General features: G+C 46.9%; 1 protein-coding gene across 5 annotated transcripts in view; it reads right to left on the bottom strand.

Moving 5' to 3' along the window:
* The window catches only part of LOC144670145 (talin-2), a 345177-nt gene that overhangs the window by 146195 nt on the left and 172434 nt on the right, over positions 1–26548 (bottom strand). For all 5 annotated transcript variants that reach the window (XR_013573826.1, XM_078532616.1, XM_078532619.1 and 2 more), the window contains 6 exons: positions 22206–22304; positions 19896–20063; positions 18789–19083; positions 17202–17368; positions 2802–2930; positions 149–262 (listed from right to left, as the gene is read on the bottom strand). Coding sequence is in view for 4 of the 5 variants with exons in the window: in XM_078532616.1 (XP_078388742.1) it covers positions 149–262; positions 2802–2930; positions 17202–17368; positions 18789–19083; positions 19896–20063; positions 22206–22304 (972 nt within the window). In the remaining variant the exon portion in view is untranslated. The remainder of the gene's footprint in view (positions 1–148; positions 263–2801; positions 2931–17201; positions 17369–18788; positions 19084–19895; positions 20064–22205; positions 22305–26548) is intronic.

Raw genomic sequence — 26548 nt, 5'->3', positions numbered from 1 at the left:
CCCCTTTTCGCCAGATTTAACCGGAGGGTGAACGTTTGAATGAGATTTGCTCAGGAAATGTTCTCAACTCTTAATCAACTAACAACCAGAAGAGAAACCAACATCACTTCACACCAAACCCTTGGAAACTTTACTATTTGGCCTTTACCTTACAGCTTTGGACCAGTTGTTGATGTGCCGCTGTGTTCTTATTGGATGACGATGCATTCTGGGATGCGGCAATAGTTTGCGTTGCTGCAGCTGCTGCTTGTTTGGCCGCATTCTAAATAAGAACAGAGTAAACAAAAATACATTTTAAACAAAAAGATGGACAGCAGGTACATTTACTCCTGTAAATATTACTGGCCAATTTATTCCGACATTAAATATTTGAATTGGTTCCATAGACAATTCAGTGAGATTATCCAGCAAGTTGTCAGTGCCACACGGACTGGGAGGGCCTCAGCTTCACTTCCGGGTCTGCGTTGAATTAGATTGTCATTTACAAAATGCCTTCCTTGCAGATTGCCTGCAGTTGTGCTCCCCCACCTTTACGCAGTTTTCTAGTACCACGGAAAGAATTCATAGGAACATCAGGAAGCTATTTAGCCCTACGTATCTTTCCACCATTTAATGAAATCAAAGCTGATCTGTATCTTCAGTGGAAGATCAGGTGAAGGGACAACACAGCCTTCACATTTCCAGCCTCACACTCCCAGCAAGGTCACACTGGGCCAGGGTCTATCAGACCAAAGGTCTTGTGCTCATTTTGCATCAACTTGTAAGAGGTGAACGACCTCACGTTTCATAAGAAATCCTTTCCCCAACAGTCAAAGGATTGTGACGTGTCCATGGCTGGAGCTGATATGAGAATGTTCGAGTCTATAGCCTCAGAATACCATCCTGCCAATTATAGACCACTGCCTCAGAACCAACAAACATCCAGGGAATTATACAACATTCAGTTAAACAGAACAGCATTACTTCCAGTTGTTCTATTCAATTTTCTTCATTAGAGTCAGGAGTGTGATGGGATACTCCCCACTTGCCTGGATGAGTGCAGCTCCCACAACACTCAAGGAACTCAACACCATCCAGGGCAAAGCAGCCCTGCTTGATTGACACCCCATCCACAAACATTCACTCCCTCCACCGCCAACGCACAGTGGCAGCAGTGTGTACCATCTACAAGATGCACTGCAGGAACTCACCAAGGCTCCTTCGACAGCACCTTCCAAACCCACGACCACTGCCATCCAGAAGGCCAAGGGCAGCAGATAGATGGGAACATCACCACCTGGAAGTTCCCCTCCAAGTCACTCACCATCCTGACTTGGAAATATATCTCTGTTCCTTCACTTTCTAACAGCACTATGAGCATACCTCTATCAAGTAGGTTGCAGTTGTTCAAGGCAGCAGCTCACCACCTTCTCAAGTGCAATTAGGAATGGGGAAGCAATGCTGATCTAGCCAGTGATGCCCCCATCCTGAGAATACATTAAAAAAACTCAGATAAGGTTTAGGCCAGAAGTTTCTGCCTGAAATTGAGCTGCATATTTTGCTACACAATTCTGCAAACTTTAGTTTGATTTCCCAATAGTAACTGTGATGAATATCGCTAAAAACAAAGACATGTTGTTGAAGCTTTTCAATCTTGCACTCATCAGGACAAATGCAAGAATGCCAAATTTCAAACAATCACGGCCTTGATGTGAAGGGCAGTCACACCCATCTCACCTCTGGAGTTCAGCTCTTCTGAAGATGTTTGAACCAAGGCTGTGATGAGTTTGGGAGCTGAATGGACCTGGTAGAACCCAAACCGAGCATCAGTGAGCAGGTTATTGCTAAGCAAGTGCAGCTTGATAGCAGTGCCAATGAACCCTTTGCTGATGATCGAGAGTAGACCCATAGGGCGGTAATTGGCCGGGTTGATTTGTCATGGTTTGTATGTGCAGGACACACCTGGGCTATTTTCTACATCGCCTTCCTTGCAGATTGCCTGCAGTAGTTCTCCCCCACCTTTACGCAGTTTTCTAGCACCACAGAAAGAATTCATAGGAACAGCAGGAGGATGCCAGTGGGGGAAGCCACTGCCAAGGGGAAGCTACTTAGGACCGAGATGAGGAGAAATGTTTTTATTCAGAGGGTTGGGAATCTTTGGAATTCTCTACCCTAGAGAGCTGTGGAAGCTCAGTCACTGAGTGTGTTTAAAACAGAGATTGACAGATTTCTAAATACCCAATGATGTAAAGGGATATAGGGATAGCTTGGAAAAAAGGCATTGAAGTGGGTGATCAGCCAGGATCCCATTGAAAGGTGGAACAGGCTCGATGGGCTGAATAGCCTGTTCCTATGTTCCTACACTAACAACCGGTTTAAGATAATCAGTCAAGCTCATAATGTGGCTCATTTATGCCTGCTAGAAGCAAAAGATACTCGTGCACAGGCACCCGTTCTCTCTAAACAAAAAGGAAAATGTTCAAGCATAGTGTGTGCCTTTTTTGAGTTTCCCGGGAGCTAGGGGAGCCTATACTCCCCACGGCTTTCTCCATGGTAGCACCTCAGCCAAGCGGGATTGACTTGCGAACCAATCAGCAACCTTCTCTCCTGCAGTATAAACTGTCATGATCAAATGAAGTTTGACATTCTTGCGTATTCCTGATGAATGCAGAATGGAAAGTTCCAGTAACATGTCTCTCTTTTCAGTAACAGCATTAGTGAGTTTGCAGAGCCAGCACAGCTTGTGTGCTGTGAAATAGCCCTTCTGATTCCCGAAACCCAGTTCCAATAACAGTTTCTCTGAAGGAAATGGAATGCGTTACCTCCAGCCGATTAATCAGCTTCTTTTTGATGGCGTTCTGAGCTGCTGAATTGGTGACAACTCTCAAGCCCTCAGCAGCTTCGCGGAGTTTCTGCTGCTGGTCCTGGTTTTCTGGGTTAGCGGCTGCACCCTGTACACAAGAGGAAAGAGATTTCACAGCGTTAGCCACTCAGGATAAGGGCAGAGAGATAACTGAGCTTCACCCAGTTAGGGCAAAAGTTTACCTGGTTAGCATTAGGGAACAAAATAAAGCAATGTCAATTTCGCGTGGGGTCACAACCTGACATTGGAAAAAAGGCAAGACACCTCAGGCGTGTGGGTAGCAATGGTGACCAGGGTTGGTACTCAGAGCCTGTACGACTGCATATCTCATTAACACTCGCTGCCTGCCTGCCTGCTCTCGCTGAAGGGTAACTGCTTGCTGTAGCACCAAGAAAGCCTTAGTGAAACCTGCAAAGCCTCTCAACAACGATTCGATAGATAGGAATAATGAAACATCCCAAGGTGCTTCACAGGAGTGTTATGGAGCAAACTATAACACTGAGGAGATACTGGGACTGATGACTGTAAACTGGGTCAAAGAGGTCGCGTTTAAAGAGTGTCTTAAAGGGGGAAAGTGAGGTCAAGAGCTGGAGGGGTTTATGGAGAGTATTACAGAGCTTAGGGCCCAGGTGGTTGAAGGCACAGCCTCCAATGGTGCAGCAATTAAAATTGGGAATGCACAAGAGGTCAAAGTTCGATATCTCGGAAGGCTGTGGCCTGGAGGAGGTTACAGAGATTGTGGGGGGGGGGGAGGAGAGAACTAGGCCATAAAACAGTGGATGAAAATTTTAAAATCAAGACGTTGCTTGACTGAGAACTAATGTAGGTCAGTGAGCACAGGGGTGATAAGGGAAATTTAAGGGCCAACATGGAGAGTTGAGTGCAGCAGCGGAGGTTCTAATGCCTATTTCCCATGTGGCAAGGTTAGAGTACAGAGCTGGCAGCCAGCCAGAGAGTGACGGAGATGTCAAGAGCAGGGCTCCAAACTTTATCATCCTGTTTCTGTAGATGGTGAGGCTGCAGTACTCCGGGTAGAGGCTGCAGTACTCCGGGTAGAGGCTGCAGTACTCCGGGTAGAGGCTGCAGTACTCCGGGTAGAGGCTGCAGGACTCCGGGTAGAGGCTGCAGTACTCCGGGTAGAGGCTGCAGTACTCCGGGTAGAGGCTGCAGTACTCCGGGTAGAGGCTGCAGTACACCAGGTAAAGGCTGCAGTACTCCAGGTAGAGGCTGCAGTACACCAGGTAGAGGCTGCAGTACACCAGGTAGAGGCTGCAGTACTCCAGGTAGAGGCTGCAGTACTCCAGGTAGAGGCTGCAGTACACCAGGTAGAGGCTGCAGTACTCCAGGTAGAGGCTGCAGTACTCCAGGTAGAGGCTGCAGTACTCCAGGTAGAGGCTGCAGTACACCAGGTAGAGGCTGCAGTACACCAGGTAGAGGCTGCAGTACTCCAGGTAGAGGCTGCAGTACTCCAGGTAGAGGCTGCAGTACTCCGGGTAGAGGCTGCAGTACACCGGGTAGAGGCTGCAGTACACCAGGTAGAGGCTGCAGTACACCAGGTAGAGGCTGCAGTACTCCGGGTAGAGGCTGCAGTACTCCAGGTAGAGGCTGCAGTACTCCAGGTAGAGGCTGCAGTACACCAGGTAGCCAGAGTCCCATGTGACAACTCCCAAGGTAGCAACATGATTCAGTGCCAATTCTACAGACAGCCTGCGCCATTCAAACTATTTCAACAGATTCAACTATAAAACCCTCACCAGGCTCGAAACTGAAACCTGCACCATTTCTATTACTATCTTCATTTATATCAGGCAGAGAGTGTCTGAACACTCCTCAACAACAACAACTTCCACTGAGGTATTTCCTTTAATGGAAAGGTTGTCTCCAGGGGCTTCACAAAAGGGCAGACATTTATACAGCTCCTTTCATCAACTCAAGTCATCCAAAATCGCTTGACAGCCAATGAGGTGCAGCCACTGTTCTAATGCAACCAATTTGCGCACAGCAAGCTTCCACAAACAGCAATGAGGTAATGCTGGGTGATCTGTCTTAGTGAGCTTGGTCAAGGGGTAAATATTGATTGGGGCACTGGGATGAACTCCTCTCCTCTTCAAAATCGTGTCACGGGATCTTTAACATCCGGCTGAGAGAGATCAGATCAGTTTAACATCTCATCCAAATGACAACACCTAGAAATATGGAACAGCACAGCACAGAAAGAGGCCATTTGGCCCATCCAGTCCGTCCCAGCTCTTTCAAAGTGCAATGCAGTTGGTCCCACTCCACTCCTTCCTCATATCACTGCAATGGCCTTAGGAAGGCTGAATCTGTATCCACCAGCCTATCAGGCAGAGTATTCCAAACCCGAGCCGCTCCTTAGGTCACAGTTGGTCCTTTTGCCAAACATTTCTTTTGATTGATGTTTTCTGGCAATCAACAGGTCAGCTATTGGGAACTATGGCCCACAACTGCCGAGCTCCAGGGCACTGTAACTCAGGGAGGGTGTATCCCAAAGATGCACTGGGGACCCCCTCCCTCCTCCCCCCTCCCCCAGCCGCAGCCCCGGAAGTCCTCCGGTAAGGATTGTACGGCAATTGCCTGGGAAGTTCAAACTTCCATTGGGCAGTTGCCCTGCAATGGGAACCATCTGAAAACGTGATTTAAATCACAAACTTCAGATGGTTCTGACTATCTCACAGCAACAGCTACCCAGAGAAAGTTAGAAGATCTAAGACCACTTTAACTCCTGGGTAACTACAGTGCTGACCACCCTCACCTGACCAAAGTTCAAGGCCATTTTCTCTTTATTTATCCTATTTAAACCCTCCATGATTCGAGTGCCTATATCAAACCTCCTCTTAGCCTTCTCTGCTGTAAGGAGAATGACCCCAGCTCTCCAGTTATCTACATCACTTTCATCCCTCATTCCCGGAACCATCTTTTCTGCACTTTCTCCACAAGGGCCTTGTTAAAGTGTGGGGTGCCCAGGCCTGCACACCACATTGCAGCCTGGGACAAGCTAATGCTTTGTGAACTCCTCTGCTCTCCCTCAAAATATTACCATGGGATCTTTTACAGCCACTGAGGTGGCAAAGGGGCCTCAGTTTAAAGTCTCATCTGAAAGATGGCACCTCTGGCAGGGCAGCCCTGGTTGGTCATCCTGGACAATGTTCTTCAGTCTCTGGAATGGGGTTCGAATCCATAACCTTCTGACTCTGAGGCTAATAACTGACACTTAACACATCGGAAACAGGCGACTTTGAGTCAGGAAAGGTGAGGTTTCCTGAGCAAAGGTTCTGACCAAGAGAAGGATCTTGAGAGAGTTTTTGAGAGCAGAGCTGGTGAATTCGGGGGGGGGGCGGGGGTTGTAGTGAGTTGCAAGAGGCTGAGAACTCTGCTGCCAATGGCAGAGTTAAAAGGGAGGTCGGTTAATTGGCGTGTCCTGTAGATGAGACAACTCAGGGAGATGTACAAGAACCCAGGCTCAGAGGAACAAGGTGTCTGGGGAAGAGGAAAGAGCTTGGAGGAGATGGCAGGAAGTTGATGTATGTCAGTGAGTGCAGGGGTGAGGGGTCAGTGGGTTTAGTGTGAGACAAGATAGGGGCAGCATTTGGGGGTTTATGAAGTATGGGCAGTTAGGAGTGGCCACAGGTGGTCAAGTCTGGAGGTGAGGCACCCGAGCTGAGGTGGACAAACTTATCGAGGTGGTTGTGGCTTTGAAACGCTCCGAGAGTGTGAAAGGGACGAAAAGTTATTTCTTTTTCAGGGTGGAGGGGGTATGTTACCTGAAGGTCAACTCCGGGCTGAATAGTTTTGTTGAGTCTGGCAGAGTAGGACGGGATCTGACTCTGTAACCAGATCTATTTCAGACCAATGGGGTGAAAGCTTTCTCTCTCCCCCAGCAGCAGGCAAATCATTTGCAGTTTGTGTCCAATGTGGGCAGCACAAAACTGGGTCGGATTCAGCGCCAGCCTGCAGTCTCAGCGGCTGTCAGGGGTACTGGCACACTCTTCACACGCTGCTCTGTGCCGGGTGGAAATCGAGGCCTATGGCTTGGGGGCACAGCAGGGGGGGGGCTTTACTCTTCACCTAACCCAGGGATACACAATCCTGACACCAGGAGCAAACACAGAGCCCAGCTTCATCACAGCTGAACAGCCATGTTAGGTGTGCTGTAACATTCAATGGGATAAGAGGCAGCAACAGTCGGGATTAATAATTAAAAAGTAATGGTCAGCTGAATTAAAACTCCAGGTTATGATACCACCCTGACTGAGCAGGAAAAGCACACCCAATATTCGCCACCGAACTGAATTTAAGCTCCACCCAGGAATGATAGAGAAAGAGTCAGGATGATTTGGGAGGACCAGCAACAGAATTTCCTAACAATCACCATCGTACTCCTGGCAATGATAAATTGGCACCAAGACTGCTTCTTTTCCTGATTAGTTTTATTTAAATTCTGCACAAAGCAATGTATCAGTTGCCAAACTAAACAAACCTCTAATAGTGCTTTGAAAATATCTCAAACCTCTCCAGAAAGCAAACTGCTCGAACTACATAAACCTTTGCAAACTTAAACAAAAACCTTTGATGATTGATTTACTTGCAGTGAGGGGTATTTGGCTCTGCAGGTTCCCCTATGTACAAACACATTGACAAGTCCAGGCAGGACTCGGGGAAGCACGACTCTCAAAATCAATTGATTTAATTTAAATTGGCTTTATTTAAAATCTCTCCAAACACACAAAGTAACAAAATTAAATGCCAGACAAAGGTTTAATTTCCTCTTGAGCGTTCGTGCGTATGAAGAGATGGTTAGTGATTATTTTACATTTTCTGAAAAAACACAATGAACTGGTAAAGCCCATTGAAGAGCTGAGGTCCACCCTACGTCCAACAGCTGCTGAGATGGTGACCATCGGGGAGAAGAGGACCTTTCTCACGGGAGATGGAGGGGGGGGACAAAACTCGCTTGGTCGCAGGATAGATAGTGATCAAGGTGACCATTCAGCCAACCCCTGCCCAACCATCTGGACCTCAACATCCAGCTGTTTGTTCCACGATTCCAACACCCAGTCAGTCCTCCACTGTATGAAACGGTGGTGGATCACTCTTTATCCAAGTGCTGAATCTATCTCACTGTGTTTTAAAGGTGTGTTTTACCATACACTACATTACAATTTTAAACACAGTGCAGGACCTGAGGTTGTATATATGCAAATGCCTGAAAATGGCAGTGCAAAATAAGGCAGTTCAAAAGCAAACCGGGCTCTCGGTTTTACTAATTCAGCAAGAAAAACAAGGAAGTTATGGTAAACAAAGAGCAAAGAAAAGTACAGCACAGGAACAGGCCCTTCGGCCCTCCAAGCCTGCGCCGATCATATTGCCTGTCAAACTAAAACATTTTGCACTTCCGGGGTCCGTATCCCTCTATTCCCATCCTATTCACGTATTTGTCAAGCTGCCTCTTAAACACCACTATCGTACCTGCTTCCACCACCTCCTCTGGCAGCGAATTCCAGACACTCACTACCCTCCGCCTAAAAAACTTGCCCCGCACATCTCCTCTAAAGTTTTCTCCTCTCACCTTAAATCTATGTCCCCTAGTAATTGACTCTTCCACCCTGGGAAAAAGCTTCTGACTATCTACTCTGTCCATGCCACTCATAATTTTGTAAACTTCTATCAAGTCACCCCTCAATCTCCGTCGCTCTAGTGAGAACAATCCGAGTTTCTCCAACCTCTCCTCATAGCTAATAACTTCCAGACCAGGCAGCATCCTGGTAAACCTCCTCTGCACCCTCTCCAACACCTCCATATCCTTCTGTTAATGTGGCGACCAGAATTGCACGCAATATTCCAAGTGTGGCCTAACCAAGGTTCTATACAGCTGCAGCATGACTTCCCAGCTTTTATACTCAATACCCCTGCCGATGAAGGCAAGCATGCCATATGCCTTCCTGACTACCTTATCCACCTGTGTTGCCACTTTCAGTGACCTGTGGACCTGTACACCCAGATCCCTCTGCCCGTCGATGCACTTATGGGTTCTGCCATTTACTGTATAATTCCTGCCTGTATTAGACCTTCCAAAATGCATTACCTCGCATTTGTCTGGATTAAACTCCATCTGCCATTTCTCCGTCCAAGGCTTCAACCGATCTATATCCCATTGTATCCTTTGACAATCCTCTTCACTATCTGTAACTCCTCCAACCTTAGTGTCGTCTGCAAACTTACTAATTAGCCCAGTTACATTTTTCTCCAAATCATTTATGTATACTACAAACAGCAAAGGTCCCAGCACTGATCCCTGCGGAACACCACTAGTCACAGCTCTCCATTCAGAAAAGCATCCTTCCACTGCTACCCTCTGTCTTCTATGACCAAGCCAATTCTGTATCCATCTTGCCAGCTCACCTCTGATCCCGTGCGACTTTACCTTCTGTACCAATCTGCCATGAGGGACCTTGTCAAAGGCCTTACTGAAATCCATGTAGATAACATCCACTGCCCTTCCATCGTCGATCATCTTTGTCACTTCCTCAAAAAACTCGATCAAGTTAGTGAGACACGACCTCCCCTTCACAAAACCATGCTGCCTCTCACTAAAAAGTCCATTGGCTTCCAAATGGTAGTAAATCCTGTCACGAAGAATCTTCTCCAATAATTTCCCTACCACTGACGTAAGGCTCACCGGCTTGTAATTTCCTGGATTATCCCTGCTACCCTTCTTAAACAATGGAACAATATTGGCCATTCTCCAGTCCTCTGGCACCTCACCCGTAGCCAGTGAGGATACAAAGATTTCTGTCAAGGCCCCAGTAATCTCCTCCCTTGCCTCCCTCAGTACTCTGGGGTAGATCCCATCTGGCCCTGGGGACTTATCCACCTTAATATTCTTCAAGGCGCCTAACACCTCTTTTTTGATCTCAACATGATCCAGGCTATCTACACACTCTTCCCTAGACAAATCGACCGCTAAGTCCTTCTCTCTGGTGAATATTGATGAGAAGTACTCATTTAGTATCTCTCCCATTTCTTCTGGCTCCACACACAGATTCTCACCTCTGTCCCTGAATGGGCCTACCCTTTCCCTGGCTACCCTCTTGCTTTTTACATGTGTATATATAAGGTCTTGGGATTTTCCTTAATCCTGGTTGCCAGTGACTTTTCATGACCCCTTTTAGCCCTCCTGACTCCTTGCTTAAGTTTCTTCCTACTTTCTTTATATTCTCCACGGGCTTCATCTGTTCCCAGCCTTCTAGCCCTAATGCATGCTTCCCTTTTCTTTTTGACTAATCTTACAATATCCTTGGTTATCCAAGATTCCTGAAACTTGCCATGCTTATCCTTCATCCTAGCAGGAACATGCCGGTCCTGAATTCTTATCAACTGACGTTTGAAAGCCCCCCACATGTCAGTTGTTGATTTGCCCTCAAACATCCGCCTCCAGTCTAGATTCCTCAGTTCCTGCCGAATATTGTTATAATTAGCCTTCCCCCAATTAAGCACCTTAACCCAAGGACTCCTGTTATCCTTATCCACCAGTACCTTGAAACTTACGGAATTATGGTCACTTTTCCCGAAATGCTTCCCTACTGAAACTTCGACCACCTGGCTGGGTTCATTCCCTAATACCAGGTCCAGTATTGCCCCTTCCCTAGTTGGACTATCTACATATTGTCTCAGGAAGCCCTCCTGGATGCACCTTACAAATTCTGCACCATCCAAACCCCTAGCACTAAGTGATTCCCAGTCAATATAGGGAAAGTTAAAATCACCCACCACAACAACCCTATTGCTTTTACATCTTTCCAAAATCTGCCTACATAACTGTTCCTCAATCTCCCGCCGACAATTGGGAGGCCTATAGTAAACCCCCAACATTGTGACTGCACCCTTCCTATTCCGGAGCTCTACTCATATTGCCTCGCTGCATGAGCCCTCCGAGGTGTCCTCCTGTCGTACAGCTGTGATATTCCCCTTAACCAGCAGTGCAACTCTCCCACCTCTTCTACATCCCTCTCTATCCTGCCTGAAACATCTAAATCCTGGAACGTTTATCTGCCAATCCTGTCCATCCTTCAACCAAGTCTCTGTAATAGCAATAACATCATAGTCCCAAGTACTAATAATACTAAACCTTTGCAAAATTACTAGTTAGGCCTCAACTGGAGTACGGCATTCAATTTGGGGCCCTTTACTTTAGGGAGGATGTCAAGGCCTTGGAGAGGGTGCAGAAGAGGCTTACTGGAACGGGAACGGGGATGAGGGACTTCAGTACATGTGGGGAGACTGGAGAAGCTGGGACTGTTCTCCTTCAAGCAGAGAAAGTGTTGAAGAGAGGTGTTCAAAACCATGAATAATTTTTGCTCGAGTAAACAAAAGGAAAGTGTCGCTAGAGACAAAGGGGTCAGTAACCCGAGGACACAAATTTAAGAGAACTAACGAAAAAGGAAATCAGAGACAAGACAAAGAGATTTATTTTTTAAACACAGTGGGTTGTGATCTGGAAGGCGCTGTCTGAAAGGGCAGTGGAAGCAGATTCAACAGGAACTTTCAAAAGTGAATCTGATAAATATCTGAAGGGAAAAACATTGCAGGGTTATGGGAAAGAGCAGCTGAGTAGTTATTGGTTAGTTCCTTCAGAGAATGGAAAAGGCACAAGGGGCCCTCCTGCTCTTTCTCAGTGACCCACAAATAAGTCCTCTTCAAATATTTACCCAATCCTTTTGAAAGTTATGATTGAATCTGGAATCTGTTTCCACCACCTTTGCATTGAGGTCAACTTGCTGAGCAATCCTACTCCTGCTCCCAATTCGTATCTTCATTTGTTTTTTTCTCATCATGCCTGAATCTTTTGCCAATTCTGGTTCCCAACCCTCCTACTTCAGGAAACTGTCCCTATTTGCTTTATCCAAACCCTTCATGATCCGGAACGCCTCGATTAAATCTCCCCTTAACTTTTTCTGCTCGAGGAAGAACAATCCCGGCTTCTCCAGTCTCCCCACATGACTGAATTCCCACATCGCTGCTCCCATTGCAGGAAATCTCCTCTGCACCCTCCCCATGGCCCACATCGCTCCCAGAATTAGACGCAGTACTCCAGCTGAGGCCTAAACCAGTGTTTTACAAAGGTTCATCCTAACTTACGTACTCTACCCCTCCATTTATAAAGCCCAGGATACCATCAGCTTTTTTAACAGGGTTCCCAATTTGTCCTTCCACCTTCAAACATTAAAGTTATCTTATCCTCAGGTGATGAAGTCCCAAATAAAATAGCCTTACTGGTTTCACATATGCTTATCCCTTGATTGAGAAAACTGGCACATTCATCCAGATGTAGCAGTTTAAACCAGACCCCTCAAGCCAGTGTCACGCTTTTCAGAATAGAGAATGGTTTCTTCTGTAGTTCACACACGAGCTTTCATTTCCCAGGCACCCCTGGAGATGTGTGACTTATCGTTCCTCTCCCAGGCTAGCCAAGACTCTGGGGTTCCGGCTGCATTGCTCATACTGGCCGGGACTGTCTCATGATCAGGCATCTGGTTTCTGATATTCACAGACAAACACGGCAGAGACTGGCTCCTCTTTCAGCTCTTAGTGGTACCTGTGGCTGGGGCGGGGGCGAGGGTAACGGATCAGGTGTAAAGTTGTGCGGGTGGAAGATTTGAAATTCCCACCTTCGTGTTTAAATCCCTCCCTATCTCTGTAATCTCCTCTGGCCCCACAACCCTCCCAGCTCTCCGAGCTCCTCTAACTATGGCCACTTGCACATTCCAACAATCTCTGCTCCACCACCGGAGGCCACACCATCAGCTACCCGAGCCCTAAGCTCTGGAATCCCCTCCCTAAACCTTCCCCCGCTCTCTCTCCAGCTTTGAGATGCTCCTTTAAACCTACTCTGTTGGCCAACTGGCTCACTTTCTCAAAGGGCAATTAGGGATGGGCAAAAAATGCTGCATTGGACCCATGAATTAATAAAATAAATGTGGTCACCTCACCTGACCAAAGCATGTGGCCTCATATGGCTGTGTGTCAAATTTTGTCTGGTTATCCTCCTGTGAGGTACTTTGGTTTTCCCATGTTTAAGGTGCTAAATAATTGCAAGTTGTTGTTGTAGCAGATAGGCCTCAGGTCCTCGCCAGACCCGGGGAGTGACAGGGCCGTACACAAGAAGAGCACAACCTGGATTCCTATCTGCGGAGTTCAGAAAGTCGAGGGGCAATCGGATCAGATGTTTCAATGATGGGAAAGATTCGATAGGGCGCCCACAGAGAAACTATTCCCTATGGCAGGGGAGTTAAGGACAATGGGACGTGATCTTAAAAAGTTAGAAAAATTAAAAGCAGAAAATTCTGGAATTACTCGTCAGGTCAGGCAGTGTCTGTGGAGAGAGACACGGGGCTGAATTCTCTGGTTGGAGAGTGGGGGTGGGGCCCGTTCGCTGACATGTAAAATGGCGGGTGGTGATGTCGGGCGTGCGTCTCGACATCGCCGCACATCATTTGGGTTTTCAGTCCGGCGGGCACACACACGAGTTGGCTGTGCACCCGCCGAACTGTCAAAGGCCTATTCAGGCCTGTTAAAAATGAATTAACTCAATTAACTGAGCTGCCCGTCCAACCTTAAGGTCGGGGGGGCAGGTGAAGAGCCCAGGCGGCCTTCGCATTTTTCATGAAACCTCATCCACGGGCGGGATGAAGTTTCATGAAGTGTTTTAAAATTCAATAAAAATGATTCTTCGACATGTCCCAGACAGTGTCACATAGGGGAACACGTTTTAAAAGTTTTTAATGACTTTATTTCAGTTTTCAAATATCAAACTGATCTCCGTGAGGCAGCTCTGAGCCACAGGGAGATTTCTGCACTCTGTCACGCGCATTCGCGAGAGTGCCGGCCCTGACTCAGGAAATCCCCCTCCCACCACCACCCGCACAGGGAGCGCTCAGCACTTCCAGGCGAGCGTCACGCTGAGGGGGGGCCTTAATTGGCCCACCCGCTGGTGCAGCCCCGATTGGGGATGCTGATCAGGTCCACGCTCGCTCCCGACCGACCCCGCACAACCCCTCCCCGACAGGGGGGAAAATGCAGCCCATGGAGTTAACATTTCAGATCAGTGACCAGCGTCTGCACCATCTTCTGGTTTTAATTTCACATTTCCAGCAGAGGCATATTTTTTATCCCACAAATAGGAACTCAATCGGGATTGAATCCACACCATGTGCAGTGGAAATCTAGAATTCTCTTCTCCAAAAGGGCTGAAGATTGGAGCTTTCGAGACTGAGATCCATATATTTTTGTTCGATCCACAACTGTCAAGGGATATGGAGTCGTGGTGGGTAGATGGCGTGGTGGTGCAGATTAGCCATGACCTGACTGAATGACAGAGCAGGCTTGAGGGGCTGAATGGCCTCCTCATCTTCCAAATGTCGCTATGTTACTATAACTATGACCTGCAACCCAGCTGGTCATTCATCCATTAAAAGTGAAAGAAATGATCACTTCATTCAGCCCCAAGGGCAGCCTGTAAAGGGGGTTAGGCTGCAGGGGGCACAGCGCTGAAAGGGGGCTCTGCCCATGTACCAAAGAGGGGTTCTGGTGAGTTTCTGTCTATTTTTAAATGAACCTTTTTATATTAGGCGCATTGCAACAGGAGCAGTTCAAATAGCAGCACCAATGAAGGAACTCAGCTGAAAGGCAAAATGATGCAGCCCGGTCACTTAAGGCCATTCTCTCTGACCATCCCACACAAACCGTGAGGGTAATATCAGTCCTTCTCTCCATTTACCACCCCTCACAGAAAGCACAATACGCCAGTCATTCGTCCAGATGCTCAAACGCCTCCTGAACAACAGCAGCAGTAATGCTTTAACCGGCCTCACATCTGGTCCCTTTGTTTCCTCATTTATTATTCAGTTGGTTGCATTAGGCCCTGCTTCACTCGAGACTGAATGAGTAGCAGCAGCTCTTAATCAGCGCCAGGGGACATGGAAAAGATTGACTGCAGAAGCCAATCCTGACCTCTTTTTTAAGGCTGGCAGATAACTGCGGAAAACTTGTAATCAACATTACAATTTTACAGAAATGTGCTTGGCACGCTGGGGAAGGGAATATTCAGCGCCAATCTGCTTTTGCAGAGGATGTGGGATGTGGGGCACTAAGAGTCACTCGTTGGCCAGTAGATGCTGTGGCAGGTTCTCCTGTCTGAAGAACACGGAGTGAACTCATTCTTACAGCAGTGTTCAAGGTTACTTTTCCGTGCACCAACCCATTAATTGTCAGATTTACTGAATTCAATTTCAGAGCTGGGGTTTAAACGGACACCCTCTGGTTTGTTCGTCTAGTATCACAACCAGCAGGGCTACTGTGCCCAGTGAAACCTGGAAAATAAGTGATCCGGCCTTTACAATGAATTGTGTTTTTACCTGACAGGGTTTTGTCTTTAATGTTTAAATAGCTGCTTTGATTTGATCACGATGACCCAGCCGCACGCCCTTGTGAATGTCAGCTAACAACATACAGTCCCAGTGTGCAGCTCTGCAGAGAACTGAAAGCACATTGTTCATCAGGGGAATGTGACAACCCGGGGTCGACTGCACTCAACACAGGGCAAAACCACGGAGAAGCATCAGGAAAACTGATGCTCGGACATTCACAGCTCATGATATTAAAAAAAGGTAAAAAGCAAAAAACTGCGGATGCTGGAAATCCAAAACAAAGACAAAAACACCTGGAAAAACTCAGCAGGTCTGACAGCATCTGCGGAGAGGAACACAGTTAACGTTTCGAGTCCGTATGACTCTTCAACAGAACTAAGGAAAAGTAGAAAAGAGGTGAAATATAAGCTGGTTTAAGGGGGGTGGGTGGGACAGATAGAGCTGGATAGAGGGCCAGTGATAGGTGGAGATTGCCAAAAGATGTCATCCGTTCTGTTGAAGGGTCATGAGGACTCAAAACGTCAACTCTTTTCTTCTCCGCCGATGCTGCCAGACCTGCTGAGTTTTTCCAGGTAATTCTGTTTTTGTTTTGGATTTCCAGCATCCGCAGTTTTTTGTTTTTATCTCTATCCAGCTCTACCTGTCCCACCCCCCCCCCCCTTAAACCAGCTTATATTTCACCTCTTTTCTATTTTTCCTTAGTTCTGATGAAGAGTCATTTGGACTCAAAACGTTAACTGTGTTCCTCTCCGCAGATGCTGTCAGACCTGCTGAGTTTTTCCAGGTATTTTTGATTTTATATTAAAAAAAGGCTTCAATTCACATCAACTCTATATTTCTCTATATTACTCTATATTACTCATTCTCAGGGTGTGAGCGCCGTTGGCAGGGCCGGTGTTTATTGCCCATGTTTCAAAGCTCTGAGAAGGTTGTGGTGAGCTGCCTTCTTGAACCGCAGAAGCCCCATGTGGAGGTTTGATATCATTCCAGCACAGACAAGACGGGCTGAATGCCCTCCTTCTGTCTGTAACCCTTCTACAATAATGCCCTTCACAGGGCAACAGCAACTTATAGCACCTTTAACATAATGAAGTGTCCCAAAGTGCTTCCCAGGAACATTATAAAACTATAGCTCGGTCAAAGGAGGTAGGTTTTAAGGAGCACCTTAAAGGACAAAAGCAAAGTTGAGAGTAGGAGATTGTTAACAGAATCCAAACTGGTTAGTGAAGCTGAAACAAGACAGAGCTTGTCTTTACTGAGAGAGTTGAGTGGATTGCTCAGTCTCACAGCCCTCCTCCACTCAACCCAGTGTCCCAGCTTTCTCCGATTGACATTATTAACACGCGCTCATAGTGCTTAATTAAACAATGCCCTTCATCTGTGTATCCTGACAATAGAATTAACGTGCTATTAACAGAGGGGTTTAGGGGCAAAATTCCAGAGCTTGGGACCCAGGCAGTTGAAAACAAGGCCGCCAATGGTGCTGCGATTAAAATGGGGGATGCGCGAGAGGCCGGAATTAGAGGACCGGAGATATGTGGGAGGGTTGTGGATCTGGTTGAGATTATAGAGATACAGAGGGGCAAAGCCATGGAGGGATTTAAAATCAAGGATGAGAATTTTAAAATCAAGACATTGTTTAGCCAAGAGCCAATGTAGGTCAGCGAACATGAGGGTGAGAGGGGAATGGGACTTGATGAGAATTAGGATACAGGCAGAGTTTTGGATGACCTCAAGTTTACAGAGGGTAGAAAGTGGGAGACCAGTGAGGGGCGAGTTGGAATAGTCAAGCCTAGAGTAAAGGGTTAACCACATAAGACTGAACTAAAAATACATCAATTTGTTGACAAACCACTTGGATTTGTCCACTCGTTGAGAAAGAAGGGGTTTCAGACAGACAGGGAGGTGTTAAATACCTTTGCAGCTTCTACCATTCTTGCCGTGGAATCGGCCAGAAGCTTGGCAGCAGCAAGTAGCTTCTTCGAGTTATCGACATCGCTCTCTGCCTCTGCGTCCAATCGCATGGCATTCACCAAATCCGACGTGGCCTGGGCCAGCACTCGAGCCTGCCGAACCATCTCTCCTGTGGGTCACAGATTTCACTGTTACTCAACACTGCCCAGCCAATCAAACCATTGAACTCAGCAGTTCCCATTTGTTAACCATTCCCCCTAATGGTTGCTGAGGAGCTGCTGCATAGTCCCTGGAAACACCTCGACCATTACTTCAACCCCTTCCAAGGTTCACTTGTCCTTGCTATGACTCAACTTCCCCTGTCTAGATTCACATTGCCTTCAAATCTGTATCCAGGATATTTGTGTAGATCAGGGGAGCTGGCGGCATAGTGATATTGTCACTGGGCTAGTAATCCAGAGACCTAGGGGAATACTCATGGGGCACAGGTTCGAATCCCACCAAGGCAGATGGTGAAATTTGAATTCAATTAAAAATCTGGTATCAAAAGTTTAATGATGACCACAAAATCTATTTGGTTCACTCATCTCCTTTAGGAAAGGAAATCTTACCTGGTCTGGCCTAAATGTGGCTCTAGACCCACAGCAACGTGGTTGACTCTTAAATGCCCTATGAACAAGGGTAATTAGGGATGGTCAATCAATGCTGGCCTAGGCAGCAATGCCCACATCCCACGAATGAATAAAAAAAATTAAGAGCAGAAAAGACCCCAAGAAGATTCTTGGGCATTCCGTTCAATCCTCCTGCAAATCCAAACATCCTCATAACTACCTCCTCTTGTGACCATCCACACCCAAGCTTCACTTGGAGTTTCTCCCACTTTATCAAAGACTTTACTGAAATTCTAAATACACCAGGACATGGGATATTCCCCCATCTACCACTCTCCTGTAAATAAGTCAAGGAGATTGGTCAGCTGGGTGTTAGCCCCAACTAAAGCCCCACTGACTGTTAGTTACCAGATTACTCCCATACCGATGTAACATTAGCTCCTCCAGTTATTGATGCAAGTGTACTGGGACAGTGATTGCTTGGTCAAAATGATCATTTCCAAATCTTGCCAATCTACTGATATCTCCCCAATATTCAGTGGTCTTTTTATTTAAAAAAAAACATACTTTTCAGGTCAATGACCTGAACTGTTAACTCTGTTTCTCTCACCTGAGTTTTCCATCATTTTCAGTTTATATTTAAAGTTTCCATCATCTGCAACATTTTGCTATCATCTTATTAACAGAACTGAGGCAGAATATTTCGATTAAAATCCTCATCTTTCAGGAAAACTAAGATGGGAGTTCAGTAACCTGCACTAGACAATCAGCGCTGAGACCACAAACTAAACACTTGTGAAAACCTGGAGCATGAGCTGGCCTGAAGCCAGCACACTCTGGTTTTAAAGAGCCAGCAACCAGCTCCTCCCATCAACCATTCAGGGCTCATTATTCAAAGAGTTTGGAAATCGCCTTGGCTTTCTTGCTCAAATCTCTTTCTCAGACACGCGGATGCTCCTCTGAGCTGCTCCCACTTACCTGCATCACCCATGGAACTGAAGATGCTCTCTGTAACCGTCATGATGGTGTCAGTAGCCTGGTCGTAGCGTCCAATGGGTTCCCCTTTGCTGGCATACTGACGCACATGCTGGAGGAGGTCGTTGAGGGCTTGGCTCACCACACTCGCTGCGGCACTGACCTGTTTCAGGAGTTCGGTATCATCCGTTGCCGCCTGGCAGGCTTTGACGCAGCCCTCCACCGAGCGATCTACCAGTTTCCCAGCCTCGACCAGCTGCTCCTGACACACAGGGGAGCTGATGGTTGGACTGACCACCTGTGCCAGACCAGGGGAACATCAAAGCAAATGGCTCTCAACGTGGAACTTCACAGGAGTCTCAAGTCACATCCAATACAACATATACACCACATATACACCACATATACACCACATATACACCGCATATACACCACATATACACCACGCTAACCCAAATTCACCAGATATCACGGGATCTTGGAAGAGACCATTCACCCCATTCCACCTCTTTAAAAGAGCTATCCCAATTAGTTCCACCAACCTGCTTATTCTCATAGTTCTGCAAATCTCCCCCCCTCAATAAATTACTGGCATTTATCAACTTCAGCATGGTGGTGATGAGCAATGCAATATTTGAGAGATGGATATCATTGTGTCAACGTCAGACACTCACAGTCGGGTACAGCACAATGAGGTGGAGAGGAAAGCTCCCTGTATTGTGATGTAACCCGGGAGAGTGCCCCAGGCTCATAACGGGGGAAATCATTCCACCTTCCATCTCCAGAACCATTTCAGTCGGCCGGATTAACACCGGCTATTTGTGCTGTGGGTACCAGGCCTTTGGGAACAGGCCGAGGTTTCTCCCACAGCTGAGAGCTGAGGCTTTCATTCATTCCAATTAGGCTGGCTTGACCGAAATACCCAGAGGTCAAAGGTCAACAACCCACTGCAACAACCATTTGTGGCCTTTATGGGACCAAACCCACAGCAATCACAACAAAGACCTACGCAAAATAAGAGCCTCTGAATTGATGCAGTCATAGTCCGTGTGGAACCATTGTAGAGGAATTCTGAGATCATTCCTCCTACAGTTCCTGCCACCCACTCACCTTTGCACAGGCAACCAGCTGGGAGGTGGAGAGAGCACACTGTGTGGCAGCAGTGATCACTCCATTTTGCAGGACCGTATCTTCAGCCACCTGGGCCACATTCTTTGCCTTTAGGACCAACATGGCAGCCGCATTCGCCACAGCCTTTGCCAAGTTCATCAGCACGTCCTGCCAGAGGGAGACAAGAAGATAGTGGCTCAGTGTTACTGGGGGGAGTCCATCTCGCTACAGCGGTGAGCTTGCCTAAACCTGGCCTTCCAGATTGTCTGACCTACCACATTCACAGAACAGAATGGAAAAAGAAATCCTGTGCATCTGGCACTGGTAAGGGGTTTAATTCTGCAGACATTGAATGGTTTCATTTTCAACTAAGGGATCACTGATTGCACCTTAAACAATTACTGGTTAACAATACTGAACATTGACACTCACCAATTATAGGTTAACAATATTGAGCACTAACACTAACTGATTACTGGTTAATAACATTGGGCATTAACATTCACCGATTACTGGTTAACAATACTGATCATTAACACTAACCGATTACTGGTTAATAACACCGAGCATTAACACTAACTAATTACTGGTTAATAACACCGAGCATTAACACTAACTGATTAGTGGTTAATAACACTGAGCGTTAGCGCTCAGCAATTACTGGTTAATAACACTGAGCGTTAACACTAACCGATTACTGGTTAACAATACCAAGCATTAACACTCACCAATTACGGGTCAACAATACTGAGCATTAACACTCATCAGTGACTGGTTAACAATACTGAACATTAAGACTAACCAATTACTGGTCAACAACACTGAGCATTAAGAGCAGCTGGTTACTGGTTAATAACACTGAGCATCAACACCAACTGATTATCAGACAGCAACATTGAGCATTCGCACTAACTGATTACTGGCTAATAACACTGAGCATTAATATTAATGGATTACTGGTTAACAACACCGAGCATCAACTAAAAACTGCTTACTAACACTGAGCATTAACTTATTTACTTCCTTTCATGTAACAAAATGTTCCAAGGTGCTTCACAGGAGTGTTAGAAAGCGGAATTTAACCCAGTGTTAGAAAGCAGAATTTAACCCAGTGTTAGAAAGCAGAATTTAATCCAGTGTTAGAAAGCAGAATTTAACCCAGTGTTAGAAAGCGGAATTTAGCACTAAGCCACATTTGAGAAGATGACAAAAAAATCTGATCAAAGGGGTAGGTTTTAAGGAGGAAAGTGAATTTGGGAGATGGATGTTAATTAAACAATAATTGGATATTCATTTGTAATCAGGCGATGACACTAACTGGGGACTCACCTGTGCTCCTATATATAGGAGCAGACTGGAACTGTGCTTTATCAATGTTGTGTGTGATATGTAGTGTGTGTCTCTAAATAAAAGCTTCTAACTATCTAAAAACTAGATTCCAGGTCTAGCCTTCACTGCCTGGCTATATGAGTTGTAATAATGGAGAGAGTTAGAGAAGAAATTCCAGATCTTAGGGTCTTGGTAGCTGAAGGCACGGCCACTAATGGAGCAGCAAATAAAATCGAGAATACTCAAGAGGCTAGAATTGGAGGGACACAGATATCTCAGAGGGTTGTGGCACTGGAGGAGATTAGAGATCGGGAGAGATGAGGCGATGGAGGGATTTGAAAATAAGGATGAGAATTTTAAAATTGAGGCACTGCTTTAACTGTGAGCTAGTCAGTGAGCAGAGGGGTGATGGGTGAACAGGACTTGGCAAAGTTAGGATGACCTCAAGTTTAGAGGGGGTAGAACATGGGAAGTCACCCAGGAGCACATTGGAATTTCTAAATCCAGATGGAACAAGAGGCCAGATGAGGGTCTCAGCACTGGAGCAGAGCTGGGCAATGTTACAGAGGCAGAAATATGCGGTCTTAGCAACAATGCAGATGTGGAATTCAATGAGTACTGGCTAGTAACACTGAGCAATAATGCTACAGAGCACTAAAATTCAGAACTAACAGTCCCTGTCTCCTGGGTATTAACACAGCACTATATTAATATTCTCATTTGTGCCAGTGCCATGTATTCATAGAGAAACTGCAAGTGTGTGATTTAATAAGCTGAAGATTAGAACATTCTGGAACAAATATAAAACAATTCCATGCCAGAGAGACAGGACAATCCCAGGAAGGTCTTTCAAAAACCAACGTGATCTGGACCCGCAGATATGATGGGATATTCTAGAGGGGGCAGTAAAACTAAGAAGACGCCACATAAGCCCTCCAGAAAGAGGCAGGTTTTCCTGATCAAAGAGGCTCCTCTTCCTACCTGAAATCGTTCATCGGTTTCGCTCTCTCCGATATGGCGCAGGAGGTCTCCACTAGCCTGCCCAACGCTTCCAGCTGCTGTGAGGACAGTCTGTCGAGTCTGGGGACAAAAACACACACACACAGTCGCATCAGACAAGATACACCTGCATAAAACAGGCTCAACATAAACCCCTGGGTGATGCTGAGGAGGGATAACAGCTTCTACTCCTGGTCTGTAGGGACAATGCGACAATTCTCAATACCCCAGTCTAAAGAATTTAGCAAGTTTGCACTGAATGCCCAGTGTCTCATGGGAAGTCACACAGCACCAGCCATTTTATGGCAGGAGCATTGGGCCATGTAATGCACAGTGTATTATTCTGCTGCTAAGGCAGGACCATGTCTTAAACTGGAGAGGTACCTTAAGCTGGAGTTGTGCCCTGAAGTGCAGAGACTAAAGTGGAACCGTGTCTAAGGGGGGGTCTGTGTTGAAGGAGGCTTGTCCTATTTTTGTAAAGCCGCAAGCCGACTTGTTGAATTAAGCAGAGACTAAGGACAATAAGAGTTTAATTGCTGTCCAAGAGGGAAGTTTGCAGATTAGGAACCGCTCAAAACTTCCTGCCCCTCATCAGAAAAAAAGGTGCATTGTGACATGGGGGATTTCATTCTTCCCTCCCTAACTCTGACCCTCTGAAGGTTGATGGATCCACTCAGAGGGGATAATTCATAATAAGAGATCGAACTAACACAGACGAATCAACAGCCTGGCCATTTTCTGCCAATACTCACAAAACACAAACATGCAAACCAAAATCCTGAGTTTTTACCTGGGTGGCAGGTCGGGGGAGGGTGGGGAGGAGGGGTGGGTGGGCGGGGGGAGGGGTGCAGCACTGGGAACAAAAGGGAGATGAATCGAAATTCAAACCTGTTGGGTTACAGGGTGTAGATTCATGTCACAATTATAAACAGAGATTGAGAGGGTGAGTTTCTCCACTGGAGATCAAAACAATTTACTTCAGATCTGCAAGAGTAAAAGGGATTTGGTAGAATAGGCACGGGGGGGGGTAGAATCGGCACAGACGGGCAAAATCGGCACAGACTGGGAGGTGCTGGCGCAGTGATATTGTCATTGGACTAATCCAGAGACCCAGGGTAATGCTCTTGAGACCTGGGGTTGAATCCTGCCACAGTAGATGGTGAAATGTGAATTCAATAAAATCTGGAATTAAAAGCCTGATGATGACCATGAAACCATTGTTGATTGTTGTAAAAACTCATCCGGATCACTAATGCCCTTTAGGGAAGGAAATCTGCCGTCCTTACCTGGTCCGGCCTACATGTGACTCCAGACCCACAGCAACGTGGTTGACTCTCAGTTTCACTCTGAAATGGCCTCGCAGGCCACTCAGCTGTACCAAATGCTACAATGCCTCAAAAAAGGAATGAAACCGGACGGACCACCCGGTATCGACCAAGGCACCGGAAACGACAACGGCAAACTCAGCCCTGTCGACCCTGCAAAGTCCTAATATCTGGGGGGTAGTGCCAAAATTGGGAGAGCTGTCTCACAGACTAGACAAGCAACAGCCTGACATAGTCATCCTCACGGAAACATATCTGACAGAGAATGTCCCAAACACCACCATCACCATCCCTGAGGTGGCAGCACAGTGGGATACAGTCAGGAGGGAGTTGCCCTGGGAGTTCTCAACATTGACTCCGGATCCCATGAAGTCTCATGGCATCAGGTCAAACATGGGTAAGGAAACCTCCTGCTGATTACCACGTACCACCCTCCCTCAGCTGATGAATCAGTGCTCCTCCATGTTGAACATCACTTGGAGGAAGCACTGAGGGTGGCAAGGGAACAGAATGTACTCTGGGTGGGGGACTTCAGTGTCCATCACCAAGAGTGGCTCAGTAACACCACTACTGACTGAGCTGGTTGAGTCCTAAAGGACATAGCTGCTCGACTGGGTCTGCTGCAGGTGGTGAGGGAACCAACAAGAGGGAAAAATATACTTGACCTCATCCTCACCAACCTGCCTGCCGCAGATGCATCTGTCCATGACAGTATCGGTAGGAGTGACCACCGTAGAGTCATTGTGGAGACGAAGTCCTGTCTTCACATTGAGGATACCCTCCATCATGTTGTGTGGCATTACCACCGTGCCAAATGGGATGGATTTCGAACAGATCTAGCAACTCAAGACTGAGCATCCATGAGGCGCTGTGGGCCATCAGCAGCAGCAGAATTGTACTCAAACACAATCTGTAACCTCATGGCCCGGCATATCCCCCACTCTACCATTACCATCAAGCCAGGGGATCAACCCTGGCTCAGTGAAGAGTGCAGGAGGACATGCCAGGAGCAGCACCAGGCATACCTAAAAATAAGGTGTCAACTTGATGAAGCTATAAAACAGGACTGCTTGTGTGCCAAACAGCATAAGCAGCAAGTGATAGACAGAGTTAAGCGATCCCACAACCAATGGATCAGATCTAAGCTCTGCAGTCCTGCCACATCCAGTCGTGAATGGTGGTGGACAACTAAACAACTCACTGGGGGAGGAGGCTCCACAAATATCCCCATCCTCAATGATGGAGGAGCACAGCACATCAGTGCAAAAGATAAGGCTGAAGCATTTGTTACAATCTTCAGCCAGAAACGCCAAGTGGATGATCCATCGCGGCCTCCTCCGGAGATCCCCAGCATCACAGATGCCAGTCTTCAGCCAATTCGATTTGCTCTATGTGATATCGAGAAACGGCTAAAGGCACTGGATACTGCAAAGGCTATGGGCCCTGACAATATTCCAGCAATAGTACTGAAGACTTGGGCTCCAGAACTTGCCGTGCCCCTAGCCAAGCTGTTCCAGTACAGCTACAACACTGGCATCTACCCGGCTATGTGGAAAATTGCCCAGGTATGTCCTGTACACAAAAAGCAGGACAAGTCCAACCCAGCCAATTACCGCCCCATCATTCTACTCTTGATCATCTGTAAAGTAATGGAAGGGGTCATCAACAGTACTATCAGGCAGCACTTGCTTCGCAATAACCTGCTCACTGATGCCCAGTTTGGGTTCCGCCAGGGTCACTCAGCTCCTGACCTCATTACAGCCGTGGTTCAAACATGGACAAAAGAGCTGAACTCCTGAGGTGAGGTCAGAGTAACTGCTCTTGACATCAAGGCCGCATTTGACCGAGTGTGGCATCAAGGAGCCCGAGCAAAACTGGAATCAAGCAGAATAAGGGGAAAACTCTTGACTAGTTGGAGTCATACCTAGCACAAAGGAAGATGGCTGTGATTGTTGGAAGTCAATCATCTCAGCTCCAGGACATCACTGCAGGAGTTCCTCAGGGTAGTGTCCTGGGTCCAACCATCTTCAGCTGCTTCATCAATGACCTTCCTTCCATCATAAGGTCAGAAGTGGGGATGTTCGCTGATGATTGCACAATGTTCAGCACCATTCGCGACTCCTCAGATCCTGAAGCAGTCCATGTCCAAATGCAGCAAGACCTGGACAATATCCAGGCTTGGGCTGACAAGTGGCAAGTAACATTCATGCCACACAAGTGCCAGGCAATGGCCATCTCCAACCACAGAGAGCCTAATCATTGCCCCTTGATGTTCAATGGCATTACCATCACTGAATCCCCCACTATCAACATCCTGGTGGTTACCAATGACCAGAAACTGAATTGAACTAGCCATATAAATATTGCGGCTACAAGAGTAAGTCAGAGGCTAGGAATCCTGTGTCGAGTAACTCACCTCCTGACTCCCCAAAGCCTGCCCACCATCTACAAGGCACAAGTCAGGAGTGTGATGGAATATTCTCCACTTGCCTGGGTGAGTGCAGCTCCCACAACACTCAAGAAGCTCAACACCATCCAGGACAAAGCAGCCCCGCTTGATTGGCACCACATCCACAAACATTCACTCCGTCCACCACCGACGCACAGTGGCAGCAGTGTGTACCATCTACAAGATGCACTGCAGGAATTCACCAAGGCTCCTTAGACAGCACCTTCCAAACCATGACCTCTACCATCTAGAAGGACAAGGGCAGCAGATACATGGGAACACCACAACCTGGACGTTCCCCTCCAAGTCACTCACCATCCTGACTTGGAAATATATCACCGTTCCTTCACTGTCGCTGGGTCAAAATCCTGGAACTCCCTTCCTAACAGCACTGTGGGTGTACCTACACCACATGGACTGCAGCGGTTCAAAAAGGTAGCTCACCACTACCTTCTCAAGGGTAATTAGGGATGGGCAATAAATGCTGGCACATCCACATCCCATGAATCAATATTAAAAAAAAGGGTTGAATAGGCAAAGATAGATTGGTT

Source organism: Cetorhinus maximus, chromosome 30, assembly GCF_964194155.1.
Source record: "Cetorhinus maximus chromosome 30, sCetMax3.hap1.1, whole genome shotgun sequence".
Classification (NCBI taxonomy): Eukaryota; Metazoa; Chordata; class Chondrichthyes; order Lamniformes; family Cetorhinidae; genus Cetorhinus; species Cetorhinus maximus.
The sequence above is the reverse complement of the archived record's forward strand: the minus strand, read 5'-3'. Positions and strand labels throughout refer to the sequence as shown.